The sequence below is a fragment of the Trichosurus vulpecula genome, chromosome 9 (genome assembly GCF_011100635.1).
Source record: "Trichosurus vulpecula isolate mTriVul1 chromosome 9, mTriVul1.pri, whole genome shotgun sequence".
In the NCBI taxonomy this organism is placed as follows: domain Eukaryota; kingdom Metazoa; phylum Chordata; class Mammalia; order Diprotodontia; family Phalangeridae; genus Trichosurus; species Trichosurus vulpecula.
Window position 1 is genome coordinate 150563023 of NC_050581.1, and position 14167 is coordinate 150577189.

Here is a 14167-nt window from a genome sequence, read left to right on the forward strand (position 1 = left end):
TAGCTAGAAGGTCTATGAGCCTCATGCACTTCCAGTCAGGAATTCTAGATAGGCCTGAGTCAGGCCTGTGAATTACAGGGAGCTCAGTATTATACAGAACCATTTACTTCATAGTTGAACAGTTTTCACATGTCTAAAAGCACATGGATTGTTTCAGATGAATCCATTTCAGTTTCAAATTAATGCATTTTTCCATCCAACTCCCTTAGAGGGAAATTGACTCTCTCCCAATCCTAGACTCATAAATAATACTGTCAAACACAGCCCCTAGTAGCTTCTTCAACACCCCCTCCCAACCTGACATAGCCTGGCCAAGCTGCATCCAGCATGTGTACATCACAAAAAAGAGCCACAGAACGTTAGCGATGAAAAAGGCCAAGAAATCATCTAGTCCAACTTCATTCTGAAGGGATAAACTGAGGCCCAGAACAGCAAGATGACTTGCTTAAGATCAGAAAGTAAGTTGGGATGTTCTCAATTTTTCAATTAAAAAAACAACTATATGATTTGTCTAGAATAGGTCTGTTCACAGAAATAGATGTGATGGAAGAGCTTCCTTCAATGAAAGGACAGCTGCTCTTTGAAGCATTTAGAATTCAATTGAGAAGGCAAGACGTACACATGATTCCAAATCTAAAAGAAATACTTAAAAAATTACAGCTACACACAATTTCCAGCAGTTGCAAGGGCGATAGGAATTTCAGCAGTGTTTTTAAGGAAGAAAAAATATCATTTAGAGAGAAAGTAGAAGTGTATTTTAGATAAAAGAAATGGCACATACTAAGGGAATCGTTAGGGAGCAGACTTTTTAGCTAAACTAAAGGGCAGGGCAGGTGGGGGGGGGGGAAGTGGGGGATGTGTGAAGAATTCCAAGGTCCCAATGCCTTAGGTCTGAGAGACAAGTGGGAGCTGCTGTAGTTCCAGAGATGATCAATATGCATCAGAGTACATCCAACTCCAGAATCACTTCGTGCTTACTCTGGATATATTTAGTACATACTTTATATTCACTCATCTGTATAAAAGCTATACCCCCAGGAGAAAGTGAAATCCTTGAAGGCAGATAAAAAATTTGTTATCTTTGTATCCCCAGCACCTTGCTCAAATTAGGTGCCTAAATAAATGCTCATCACATTGAATAGACTTGAATTAAAGCAATGTCTAAGGGGAAACTAGTCTGTTATAGAGGAAAGAATACAAGACTTGGGATCGAAAGCCCTGGGTTTGAATCACAACCATTATTTACTCCTTGTATGATCACAGACAAGTCATTTAACCTCTCTGAGCCTGTTTCCCCATTTGTAAAATGAGAGTTAAAAGAAATACCTCTATGGTCCCTTATGGCTCTAATCCTATGAGTCTATGATTTGGTTGTTACTCCCTGTGTAACTAAGAACAAAGAAGCTACTTCACCTCTGTGAGTGACTGTTACTGCTGCTGTAACATGGGGATAATATTTGTTTTCATCAAAGAATCAACTAGGGTGGATCTTGACTCTCTGTAACTTATTAATAAATAAGACTTAGAAATGCCTGAAGGTCAGAAAGGTGAAGAAACATGCCCAGAGTCACTCAGCCAGTTAAGCCAACTCTTGCACTGTAGCCACCATGCTGTGAAGGCTGCCTACGTTAAGAATCAAATAAGATAATAGATACAATTGTGCTTTGTTACAATGTAGTATGAGTGAATATCCACAAGATCCACCCACGGTACCACACATGGGACACTTTTTATTACTACTCTTTATTAATATTTCTACTGCCAGAAAATTTTACTATCCATATACAAAGCAATGGGGGTGGGGGAGTAGCAACCAACTACTGGGGGACTCAGGAAAGGCCTCTGGTAGTAGGGATACGGTGCCTGAGGGGAGCCTTGAAGGAACCAAGGAGTTCCAGAGGAGAAGGCAAGAAGGAAGAACATTCCCGGCATGAGGAAAAGTCCCTGCAAAGACCCAGGGATGGGAAGTGCAATGTCCTGTACTGGGAATACGAATCGAGGGAAAATATTCCTTAAGCACCATCGTCCGTGGCTCTAGGGAAGACACAAAGCACTACATACGCATTATTTCATCAGCCCCATTTTACAGACGAGGAAACTGAGGTTAAGTGACTCGCCCTCGGTCACCGAACAGGATTCAAATCCAGACCCTTCCTAACTCCAAGCCCAGGGCTCTTTTCACTGACCGATCCTGGTGGCCACAGCCCTCTGCCCCAACGGCCTCACATTCTACTGGAGGAATGGGCAGATGCACAGGTGAGTGTAATATAAGGTAGGGACGGAAAGGGGGGAAGGGGTTCCCAGGAGGAGAGACGAGGCTGAGCCTGGCTGCGAGGAGGCTGAAAGTCTCCTGGGGTTACCTGGTCCAACGCCCTTATTTTACAAATGGAGAGACTGAGGCCCAGGGAGGGGAGGAGGGTAGAGCCGGGGAACCCTCGGCTCTGCCCCTCCCCCGCTCCTCCCTTCCCCCCTCCCCCTGAGCATCCCGGACCCGGAATCCTTGGCAACCAAGGTGTCTCCCCTCAACCACCTCCGGCTCCCACCCTCCCTCTGGGCCTCCAGTCGGCTCACCACTGCTCCGCTTTATCTCTCCAGGTCAGGACGGCCCTCATGGCCGCTCCCCTCGGACCCCGGGCCGGGCCCTGGGTCTCTCAGACCCTCCCAAACCGCAGGCGCCCGTCGGGAAGCCACTTTAGCTACCTGGGCTACCCCGGGCAACGCACATGCGCCGGGAGGTCCACGGGCTACCTATGGCAACGCACATGCGCTATGTGTGCCGCAGGCTACCCAGGACTGCGCCGAAGTTCCGAGTGCGCCTGCGGGGATAAGGGCTCGCTGAAGTGCGCATGTGTGTGGAGCTCTCTGAGGGAGAGTGGAGAAAATGAGAGGAGGAATGTAACAGCAGTCGGGCGAAGATGGTTGACAAAGAAACTCCTTCTGAAATACATCCATCCATCCATACTTATACACGCGCAAAGACACAGACACACGCACGTACACACATGCAGAGCGTTCCCTACGTAATGAACTGCGTATAAGGGAGTTGTGATCGTCAAGATAAAATTGCGCGTGTGCAGGCGCTTGAGGCTACCTGCACTTGCGCAATGAAGGAATAATTGGCGGGAGATGGGGGAGGGGAGCCGGGGGCCACGAATCATGTGACCTGCAAGGCAGTTTAAGATGGCGCCGCCCAGGAGCCCCAGGAGGAGAGTGATAATGAGCTAACAGACTCCTACACCTCGAATCTGGGGTTCTCAGCTGGAGGCGAAGGTGCATCTACCCCGTCCCTCCCCCTCCGCCCTAGCGGCCCGGCCTCAGTTTCCGCTTGACGCTCTTCACTCGACCCGGCTTAGTGCTTCCTCTTTTTGCCCCCTTTCTACCCCGCTTCCTCCCTTCTCTGTCTCGCGGCCCAGCCAGGGTGACGGACGACTCCCCAAGGCTCGCTGGGTCGCTTCCCTCTGAGCTTGGACTGAGAGCCCTGCCGCCCCTTCCGTGGAGTCCGGCCACCTTCGTACTTGTCCAGGTGTCCAGGCCTCAGGGGCTGCAGAGAAAGGAGGAGCTGGTACGGTACCTGCCCCTTAACCAGCGTCCCCTGGGCTGGACAAGGCGTTCGAGTCTGAAACCAGGAAAGGACAAGAGTTATTAGGAGAGGGGAGCTCCTGGCACGGGAATTATTAGGTAATTAGGAGATGGGCCTGGATTAGGAGAGAAGCCCTGCTACCTGGGCTGGGGACCACTTAATAGAGCCTTTGACTGTTAGAATTGCAAGAGAATCTGAGCTCATGTAAGTCTAACGAAGCTGTAGCCAATGGTATTTGTAATTATGTGGGCATTGTCATAGAATTATGAGCTAAACTGTGCTATAGGAGTCAAAAAGATGGGGAAAGAAGGGAGGCTATTAGGAAGGTGCCACAGATGGTTTCAGCTGGATCCAGCTTTGTCTTAGATTCATTTAATTTAATTAGGTATATTTAAATTCATCCCACCTTTTCAGATGAAATAGTGGAGAGAAGTGAGACCCAAGGTCCCAAAGCTGGGACTTCAGTCTAGGTCTTCTGACTTAATCCAGTACTGTTTTTTCACTGTAACAACCTGAGCCCGTTTCATTTTCAGTTTTTTGTTATGCCCAGAGCACTCTCGCATTCCAGCATCCAAGAATGGCTTCATGAAGTAATCTTTTAAGAGGTAGACAGATATGAGGGAAGCATCACTATGTTACATGTCTTGCTTATTAATCTGCAACTGAACTGAAGTCTTGTCCAGCTTAGGGAAGGTACATGATTCCATGCTTAGCTGAAAAGATTTCTGATAAAATTGGTTTAAAAAGCAAGTGTAAAACCTTGGCATTTCTTAAAATCAGCCAAAGCTTGGCATAGTGGGAAGAGCACTGGAGAACTGTTCCGCCTTGGCTCTGCCCATCACTAGCTGTGCAGCCTTAAGCAAGCCATTTTACATCAGAGTCTTCCCAGACCAATGAGAAAAAGGGGCATCTCCAAGCTGCCTTCCATCTCTAATACTTTGTGATTCTCTTATTTAATCACTGTCAGGCATTCCTAAACTTGTATTAAATTTAATCAAATTTTTATGTCTTTTGATTAACAAAGCAAGACAAAAGATCCAGACAAATACTTTGATTCTTCATAATTGTATTTGTAGTGCCTGTTACTTAGATTGGAGATCTGAAGCTGCTAGAGTAGTTTGCCATTTCCTTCTCCAGCTCATTTTACAGATGAGGAAACTGAAGCAAACAGGTTTGAGTGACTTGCCCAGGCCCACAGAGCTAGTAAGTCTCCGAAGCCAGATTTGAACTCGTGAAGATGAGTTTTCCAACACAGACAAGTTCTTAACTCGAGTCTTTCATTTTATCCAAGTAGCCATTGGTTCTTGCTTTTCTCCAAATAGCCACTGATTCGAGTTTCCATTTGAACGAGCAAGCCCAATAATTTGTCATTTCTCTTTCAGTGAGGAAATTGAAATCCCAGGAGTTGAAAAAAAAATGGGAGATGATGAGAAACAGTTAGTGATGGAGAGAAGAGAAGAAATAAGCACTCAGCACGATGGTGGCACTGTCATGGAGCATGCCAAGTCTGTTCCTTGTGGATGGGAAAGGATTGTGAAGCAAAGATTATCTGGAAAAACGGCTGGAAAATATGATGTTTATTTTATCAGGTAAATAAAGTAGATAAGATGTCTCGTAAATCATTCATTCAGCAAACATTTATTTAAAACCAAGTATGTGATATGCCCAGCTAGGTTATTAATACAAAAATAGGAATTTTGTGATCTAATGATATGCCTTTTTCCTTCTTTCTTTTTTTTTTTTTTTGCCTTTATAAGGAAAAGATTAGCTCTACATTATTGTAGTATAAAATAGTTGAGATCTTTGAAGTCACCTAGGGCAGCTCAGTGGCACAGTGGGATAGAGTGTTTGGAGTCTGGAAAACCTTAGTTCAAATCCTACACTTACATACTTACCAGCTGTGTGACCCTAGGCAAGTCACTTAACCTCTGTCTGCCTCAGTTTCTTTAACTGTAAAATGGGGATGATAATAACACCCTACCTCTCAGGGTTGTTGAGGATCAAATGAGACGCTATTTATAAAATGCTTAGTGCACAGTGCCTGGCACACAGTAGGTGCTACATATAAATGCTTATTCCCTCCCCCACCCCCATCTTGAATGGAAATACTCCAAAATCAGAGTTCCTTCATTTTCAACAGTAAAAGTTAAATGCCTTTTACAGGTCTTGGAATGGAAATTCTTGATTAGCTAACTCCAATTCAATTCATTTCTCTTTTTAAGTTGTTTATAATCATCAGTGAATCAGGTACCTTTATTTCCTTTTCTAGCCCTGAAGGAGTGAAGTTCAGATCCAAAAGTTTACTTGCATGTTACCTTCACAAAAGTGGAGAGACTTCTCTTAAGCCAGAAGATTTTGACTTCCGGGCCCCTCCCAAGAGTAACCCTCCATCAGGACCCTCACATCCCAGTGTGGAGACTCTGGCAGCACAGTTCCAGGGGGAGCCAAGCCGCCGAAGCCCAAAGCAGAAGCTTAGGACACCTCGCAGGAAAGAGAAAGTTACGCTTCATCCCCCATGTGGGGTTTCACAGGTGCAGGACCAGAATAGTGAACTGTCTTGCTTCACTTTCCACCAGAGGCTCCAAAAGGGTGCTGATGTCATTGGTTCTCAGAACCTGAAAAAGCCCACAGGAAAGGCAGCCACTACAAAAGGGAGTCACGTTAAGGAAGCTAAGAAAGGGGGTAGGAAAGGTCCTTCTGGTTGCATTCAAAAACGAAAAAGAGCAGCATCTGGTGAAGAAGCTGTTTCCAGTACACACAGTGATCACCTTGAGAGACCCCTGTGCTGTTCTGATGACGGAATGAGTGAGGAGCATATAAAGGTGACAGATGAAGAAAGGGAACTGATAAATAAAGTATTTACTTCAGGCTCACATTCCCAAATGCATACAGCACAAGGAGCTTCTTGTACAGAAAATACATTATGTGCCAATGAAGTTTCAGAATATAAAGGAAAGAGTGGGCGTACTTCTGTAAGATCTGAAAAGACCTTTATAGAAACTGGGGAAGAGAAGGAGCATTTGCAAGCTGACATTTTAAAATGTAACTCAGAAATAGACAGTGGCAGCTCCCAGGATGAAAAAGATTTGACTTTTGTGACAACATTTCAAGGTATATTCGTGTTTTCAAGAACTGCTGAGGTTTCCTTAGGGGAGTTGTTAAGGTTTACCATTACAGAATTTTGTACCCCGTGCCTTGACATTGATTGGAACTTGAGAATCTAGAGAAAACTCAAAAACATTTTGTACCGTACCCAATGAGTAGATCACTATTTTGCAGATTTTTGCCTTACTTTTTCCAAATATAGTTTGAAATATTTACACATTATAACTGACTATGACAGGATTTTCATTTTGACAATCCAGGAAAGAAAACCACAATCTTAGACAAATGTTGCCCATTGTATTCATATTAAGATAAGTTGCCACTTTTATCTTTCCCCGGAGGATCTCTAAGCGGGTAAGCCCTGCCATCTCCCCCACCCCAGTGGCTCCTGGGGATTCCCAAGCAGGCTGTGCTTCATTCTCTGAGAGTTACAAGTACCAACAGGGAGTGGAATGTGGCTGCCAACTCTCCCTCCTCTCCATCTTCCACATTATTAGCCAACCCCCTGGGCTAGGATTCGGGGTTTTGGTGCCTCATTTTGTTCTATGTGAACAACTGAGTAGTAGTAATCAGTTTTCTTCTCGATGTATATTGTGTTGTATCTGCAGATTGTTTCTATATTATAGATTATGCAGAATTCTTTTCTTTAACCTTCTAATATGATTACTCTGAAGTGTTCCTTTAAATAATTCATGACTGTCATCATGTGGGCCATCTCTAATTTGCAGCCTAATTTTAATATGGAGACCAGAGCTTAAGAGTGGTTTTACTATTATGATGCCTCAGTGGAGAAGAGATTCCACGTATCATCCCTTCTTTTAAGCAGCTCTGTAGTAGTTTATTCATTAGGACATGAGTGAATAAAACCTCTTTGCCCACTATGGGCCTCCTCCCATTGTGGTGTGTGGAGGTGACCCAGGTTCTCCCCAGCTGTGCCAGTGGGCAGGCCTCACCAAGCTGAATCACATGGCTGGGATCTTGCAGAGTGGATCCTTCTTCAGATCCAGGATGGACTGGATGGCCTTCTCCAGCTCTGAGATTCTGAGACTAGAACTAGAACACATTACCCATGCTCTGCAAGCAGCAGTGTTACCATTACGAGCTAAACCTCAGAAGACAGGACTTGACTGTCAGTTCTTACTCATATTAAGTAGAGATTTAGGGAAATGTTTTATAGACGCTTCTCTGGAGAACTTTAATAACACCATAAAAGTTACCAGTTACCTTCCAGGACAGGAGGCCTGTCCAAGTGTTCTTGACCGCTGAATTGCTCCCTTGGGGTCATTGCCTTCAGCACTGAGACCTTTCAGGAAGACAAAGGTTGCTTAGTCGCCATAGCTATGCAGGCTCCTGTGTGTGTGTGGTATTTAAGTTATAGCCCCTTAGGTCATAAAGCTTTGGGCAACTGACCTCACCTTTTTATTGTTTCTGCTCCTATAGTATTTACTTTAATTATGAACTTTCTAAATAATACTAAAAGCTGGTATTTATATAGCACTTTGCAATAATTTTACAAACGTTATCTCATTTGACCCTGATGACAACCCTAGTGGTAGGCAGTGTTCTTATTGTCCCAATTTAATAGTTGGGGAAACTGCAGCAGATGGAAGGTAAGTAACTTGCCCAAGGACACATAACTAATAAGTGTCTGAAGTGGGATTTGAACTCAGGTCTTCCTGACTCCAGCTCCCCAACTCCATCCATTGCTAATTCTCTTTCCAGAAAATACCATCCAACGAACACAAGTGGAAAAAAGGAAAACCAGCCAGTATTTCTCCAACAAAAACAACAAAGAAGGTATGGAAATATAGCAGTTGGATTCTAAAGCCACTTTGAGGATCTAACGTTGACATGATGTATTTGTTCAGTCCTTAGCCCACCACGACGGAAACTGTTTAAAAAGTGGACTCCACCTCGGTCCCCTTTTAATCTTGTCCAAGAAACACTCTTTCATGACCCGTGGAAGCTCCTCATCGCTACCATATTTCTCAATAGGACTAAAGGTAAGTGAGACTGTGTTTGGTAGCTCTGTTTTAGTAGAAGCAAAGACCTGGTTTCAGTTGTGGGTGAGAATGCCTTCTTCCTTTTTCACCAAGACACCTTCCTGCTTCTAGAAAAAACCTACTAGGTTTTAGTCATCAGTGGAGCTGTAATTGTCTAACATCATTCATTCAAACTATTTCATCGTGTTTTTCTTGGAAACCAATAATTGTCAGCTTGTGTCCTCAAGTTCTGTTGCTTGTTGCTTTGCTATGTGCTATAGCGGCTCTTCAAGTGTCACCTTTTCTAAAACTTTTTTTCTCGTTTGTTCTTCCATCTTTCACTTTTTTTTCCTCTCAGAGCTGTTGTACTTAGAAAAGCTTCAGTGAGACTATGATCTTTCCTATATAGTCACTTCTTACGTTCTTCCTCTTGAATTCCATGGACAATCTTATTTCCAGTCATCTGACCTGCCACTGCACCCTGAAGACCCCTGGGTTTTCCTGTCCCACCCTACATGTGTTATCTCCCCAGCTTTTAGAATCCAAGTCTCTGAAAGAGCAGGGACTGCCTTAGCTTTTTTTCACTTTGTATCTACAGTGCTTGGTGATGAAAAGAGAAAAGGTTAGTAAGACTCACACCTCGAAACCTCCCCATCTCTGCAAAGAAGCCCAGGACATCCTTTCTCCACTCTGTCCTTTGGGAACAAGCTTAGTCATTACGGTTTCACTGATTATTTATTTTGCTCTTCATTCATTCCATGTCCATAGTTGTAGGCATTGCGTATATTGTTTTCCTGGTTCTGCCTACTTTGCATCCGTTGATACTTCTTCCCATGCTTCTTGACAGTCATCAGATTTGTGGTTTTTTACAGGTCAGTAATATTCCACTACATCCAGGTACTACACTTGTGGAGCCATTCCCCAGTCAGTGGGCATTGGCTTTATTTTCAGTTCTTCAGTACTACAACAAGTATTGCTATGAATATCTTAGTATCTGTGAGGCCTTTCTTTTTATCATTGGCCTCCTTGGGGTAATGGCTGCCCAATGTAACCACTCTGGACTGCGGACCTCATGGTGTGTCCATTAGCCAGAGGTGTAGTGATGTCAGTCTTGTCCTGGTCTGCTAGAGTTTTATCATTTTCTTTTATTTCTTTCTTCAGACTTTATATTAATTTTCCTTTAAGGTTTTTCTTTTAAAGATTTCTGTCCTTTTCCCTCTTTTTTTGTTTTTATTTTCAGCTGTATTTGTTGCATTTGTTATTCTTTCTGTGACCAAGGGAACTGGCCTTAGTTATGGTCACTCACTGCGATAGGCCTGCCAGAAGTCCCCCATCTCCGTTGTGCATATTCCTTTCCAGAAGTTCCTTCATATCATTTAGCATTTCTGCTTTGTTTTGTTTTGTTGGGGGGAAGGGCGTTAGCTGTGATTTTATCATTTTGTTACTTGGATGGGGAAAGTATAATTAATATGTTTCCTTTAACAACTAATATCACGTAAAGCCCCTAACTAATCAGTTTTATATGTTTCAGGCTATTAGCCAACAGGTATTGGTTTTCTAGCACCAGTAGTTGCTGGTTTCAGGAATGACTGGTAGAGGCAACCTCACCTGTCCTGCCCTAGCAGAGAGGGCTGATTTGGGCCAGATTGCCCAATTTCTCTGGGTATTATCAGTAAAATCCTGCCCAGGAACATAAAGGTTCAACCTCAGAAAATCTTTTTTCCAACCAAAAGTAAATCTGCTTTGAGCTTCACAGTCTCTGAATGAGAGATAAACAAATAGAAAAGTCGAGTGAGCCGGAAGCCCACCTTCGTGAGTGACTGTGCTCACCAGCTGCTGTCTTTGTCCAGGCAAGATGGCAATACCTGTGCTCTGGGAATTTCTGGAGAGGTACCCTTCTGCCGAGGTGACGAGAACTGCAGACTGGAGGGACGTGTCAGAACTCCTCAAGCCTCTCGGCCTCTACGATCTTAGAGCCAAAACAATTATCAAATTCTCAGGTATTTTCCTTTACAGGTGAACATGAAAATATCAAACCTTCCAAGACAGCCAAGACAAAATGCTAGCATCCTGTTAGGCCTAGATAACTTATACCTGTCTCCTGTTGTACTAGCCAGGCACAGACACAGTGTTTTAAAACCATCCCACCTCTCCTGAGCCTCAGTTTACCACTAGGTCCAACAACAGATCGTACTTCATACGCGCCCATCACTTTGATAGGTTGTTGTGGAGAATGCAGAGCAGTGTCAGAGGCAAGTTCCTGCCCTCCAGGTGTCTAAAGTCTAATTGAAGATCAAAAGCAGTATTGTTGTTCGCTCATGTCCATGTCCTACACTTCATGACTCCGTTTGGGGTTTTCTTGGCAAGAACCCTGGAGTGGTTTGCCATTTCCTTCTCCAGCTCATTTTACAGATGAGGAAGCTGAGGCAGAGTTAAGTGACTTGGCTCAGGGTCACACAGCTACTAAGTGTCTGACGCTGAATTTGAACTCAGGTCTTCCTGACTTCAGACCTGGTGCTCTATCCACTGCACCACCTAGCTGCCCATCAACAGTGTAGATGCACAAAAAATACCAAATGGGCACCCTAGAAAATAAATGTCAGTCATTCAGAGAAGGGCCGAGTACAGTGGTCTCTTCTCTCCTTAGATTTCACTGCCTTAACAGGAGGTGACTCAGTGTGTGGTGAGTGAATGAATGAATGGGTGTCAGATCACGTGCTAAGTGCTCAGGTTGACAAGGAAGATTTCCAGGCCTTCTGCCTTCTCTTCCTCTCCTTCAATCCCCTTTTCTTGGGGCTTGTTAAACCTGCTTATCTCTTGAGTCTTTCCTCTAGATGAATATCTGACCAAGCAGTGGAAGTACCCAATCGAACTGCATGGGATCGGAAAATACGGCAATGACTCCTACAGGATTTTTTGTGTCAACGAATGGAAGCAGGTGAGGAACCTCCCGCACTCAGGAACCTAACGAAGCAATGGCCCTTGTATCCAGGGAAGGAACAGCGCTTGTTTGAGCCAGACAGCCTGGTCACGGCAGTACTGGGGGATTCAGTTGGGAGAAGGGTTCTCTCTCCCTCCACGAGCGGCATCCGAGGAGAGCTGCCTCTGCTCTCTTTGGCCGCTTCCAGCCCTGTCTGTGTCACAGCCCTTCATGGCCCAATCTTAGAAGGCACCCTAGGCCGGGCGGTCCAGTCTGCCTGATCGAATCTCACTTCCCATAGCTGGGCAGGAAGTGGGAAGAGCCCAGGGCTCTGAATGCAGAGGCCTGGGCTTTCATCCCAGCTCTGCTGCTTTCTAGCTGTGTGGCCTTAAGTGGGTCATTTTCCTTCTCCCTGCCTCTCTTCATCTGTAATACAGGCATATAATCATCCTCCTGATGGGTGACCTCGGCTCAAGGGTCATTTTGAGGAAAGTGCTTTGTGAACTCTCAGGTGCTGGCCATTGTAAACCGTGAGCCAGCCTGGTGATAGCAGCCCTCACAAGATTAACCTTCTCTCCTCTGACACCCCCAGCATTGGCAGGCAGGGGACTCTCCCCTCACAAGGGGATGGAACAACAGAATCTATCCAGTTCCTCTTCCACACAACAGCCCTTTGATTATTTAAGGGGTATTATGGTCCCTTGCCTAAATTGCTTTGTGTCCAGGTAAAATCTCCCCAGGTCCCTGTAGTTCCTCCTATAAGATGGTTCCAAGTCCCTTCACTCTCCTGGTCACCCTCCCCAGAACACTCTCTGATTTGTCAACATTGCTCATGTGATAGAGCACAACACTCCGGATGTGGTAGGTCTAACCATCATGGAGCACAGTAGGGCTCTTGCACCATGGATTTCAGTCAGCGCTGCTTCGGGTGGCATCCGTTTCTCATGCTGTTGATTGATATTGACAGTTCAGTCAGTGAAATCCCTCAGGCTTGTCCTGTGAGCCACCAGCATACCTCCAACATCCTCTACTTGACTTTTTCTAAAATGGAGAAGTCCCTGAGCGCAAAATTGGCCTTTCAGTCCTATTATAAGGAATATCCCCAAGTCTTAGTGCCATTTTAAGCTTTAGTAGATTGTCCAATTTGGGCTTCTCTCTCTAGCCTTGGGGATCCCTTTGGATCTTGATTCTGTCATTTAGTGTCTAAGTTTTACCTCCCAGGTAGGTGTCACTCATAAATTTAATTAGCACATTCTGGCTTTATCCATCATTGTTGAAAAGAACCCTGACAGAACCCTGTGGGACACGCTAGAATTCTCCCTCTGGATGGAGAGGATTCCTTCAGTTTGGTTGATTGTACAGCTATGAATCCATCTAAATGGCCTATGAGCCAGCTCACACCCTCCCTTTTTGTCCACAAAATATTGTGAGATCTTCATAAATGGCTTCTTTGTGCACCTTCCTCACCCCGAGACCCTCCTGCTTCCCCCTCCCCCAGGAGGAGCTTGGTGTTCATCCTCATTTTGCAGATGAAGAATCTGAGGCCCAGGAGGATGAAGTGACTTGCCTTCAGTCACGTAGGTAGTAGCGGCAGAGGCAGGCTTCAAACCCAGGTTCCCTGACTCCCATCCGGTGTTGTTTTCACTCTCCTGCATTGCTTGTTTAGAGTTATTATCCCCATTGAATGAGTTTCCAACGTCAGACTAAAAGTGGACCATGGCCGTGACACTGATGACCAATTCGAAAGATTCTGCTTCCCACTGGGGCTTTAAGAATTTGTTCAATAGAAATGAATAGCTTCGATTTGTTTCTGCCTGGCTTATCTCTTTTCTTCTCATTTATTTTCTTCCAGGTCCATCCTGAAGACCATAAGTTAAATAAATATCATGACTGGCTCTGGGAAAATCATGAAAAACTAAGTCTTAGTTGAAAAGACTTAAAGTTTTAAACTGGATTTCTGACTTTATCAGGACTCCTCTTTAGGAGCGTGCAGTCCTCACAACCCCCACTCACACTCTCTGCCTATACGGATTGAAATCATAGCAAACATGGTTGAGAACAAGTTATACAAATTTTATTAAATGATAGCTGTGCTCCCCACTGCATTTGTAACCGAATGTGCCCAAAAAATGCTTTGATACTTTTTTAAATAAATCGTGACCAAATTTCACTTGTTTGTATAGGGTTTTTTCCTTGAAACATTCAGTGCCCAGACTGATTTTGCCCAGGAAGCAAGTTGCATAAGATCAAGACCTGGAAAGGGACCCCAAAATTCATATTCCTCCTGGTCGTGTGATTTCAGAGCCAAAAGCTTCCTCCCACACCCCTGTGTTTAAAACAAAGAAACTTTCTGCACAAGCTCACTGAAACCAGAATTCAAGTGGTAAAGCTTTGATTCCTGTTGCAATTCAAATGCCCTGGGAATAGGGAACAGCATATGTGTATCAGTCTTTTATATGTATGTGTGAGTGTGTGTGTGTGTATACATATGTGTATATGTATTCCTACATGTCCTCACATTAGCTCACCCCAATAGTCACTCAGACTTGGGCTTTAATTCTGTAAGAACCTGGAGATCTG

The 14167-nt window shown here is 44.5% G+C and overlaps 2 protein-coding genes across 4 annotated transcripts in view; one reads left to right on the plus strand and one right to left on the minus strand.

Annotated features, from left to right (window-relative positions):
* IFT122 (intraflagellar transport 122) overlaps positions 1-2730 on the minus strand; it is a 72104-nt gene extending 69374 nt beyond the window's left edge. Inside the window, exon 1 of one of the 2 annotated variants that reach the window (XM_036738077.1) lies at positions 2572-2730. In XM_036738077.1, the coding sequence (XP_036593972.1) occupies positions 2572-2612 (41 nt within the window). In that variant the 5' untranslated portion in view covers positions 2613-2730. The remainder of the gene's footprint in view (positions 1-2571) is intronic. The other variant, XM_036738079.1, reaches the window with a different exon arrangement.
* A 430-nt stretch (positions 2731-3160) lies between these two features.
* MBD4 (methyl-CpG binding domain 4, DNA glycosylase) lies at positions 3161-13757 on the plus strand. 2 transcript variants are annotated; one of them, XM_036738082.1, is made up of 8 exons: positions 3161-3270; positions 4963-5169; positions 5850-6691; positions 8408-8482; positions 8554-8688; positions 10518-10667; positions 11502-11605; positions 13440-13757. In XM_036738082.1, the coding sequence occupies exons 2-8, from the start codon at positions 4997-4999 to the stop codon at positions 13515-13517; spliced, it is 1557 nt and encodes a 518-aa protein (XP_036593977.1). In that variant the 5' UTR covers positions 3161-3270; positions 4963-4996; the 3' UTR covers positions 13518-13757. The 2 variants fall into 2 exon arrangements, with proteins under 2 accessions (XP_036593977.1, XP_036593975.1); XM_036738080.1 differs by having other exon boundaries at positions 3176-3678.
* Positions 13758-14167: the final 410 nt, after the last annotated feature.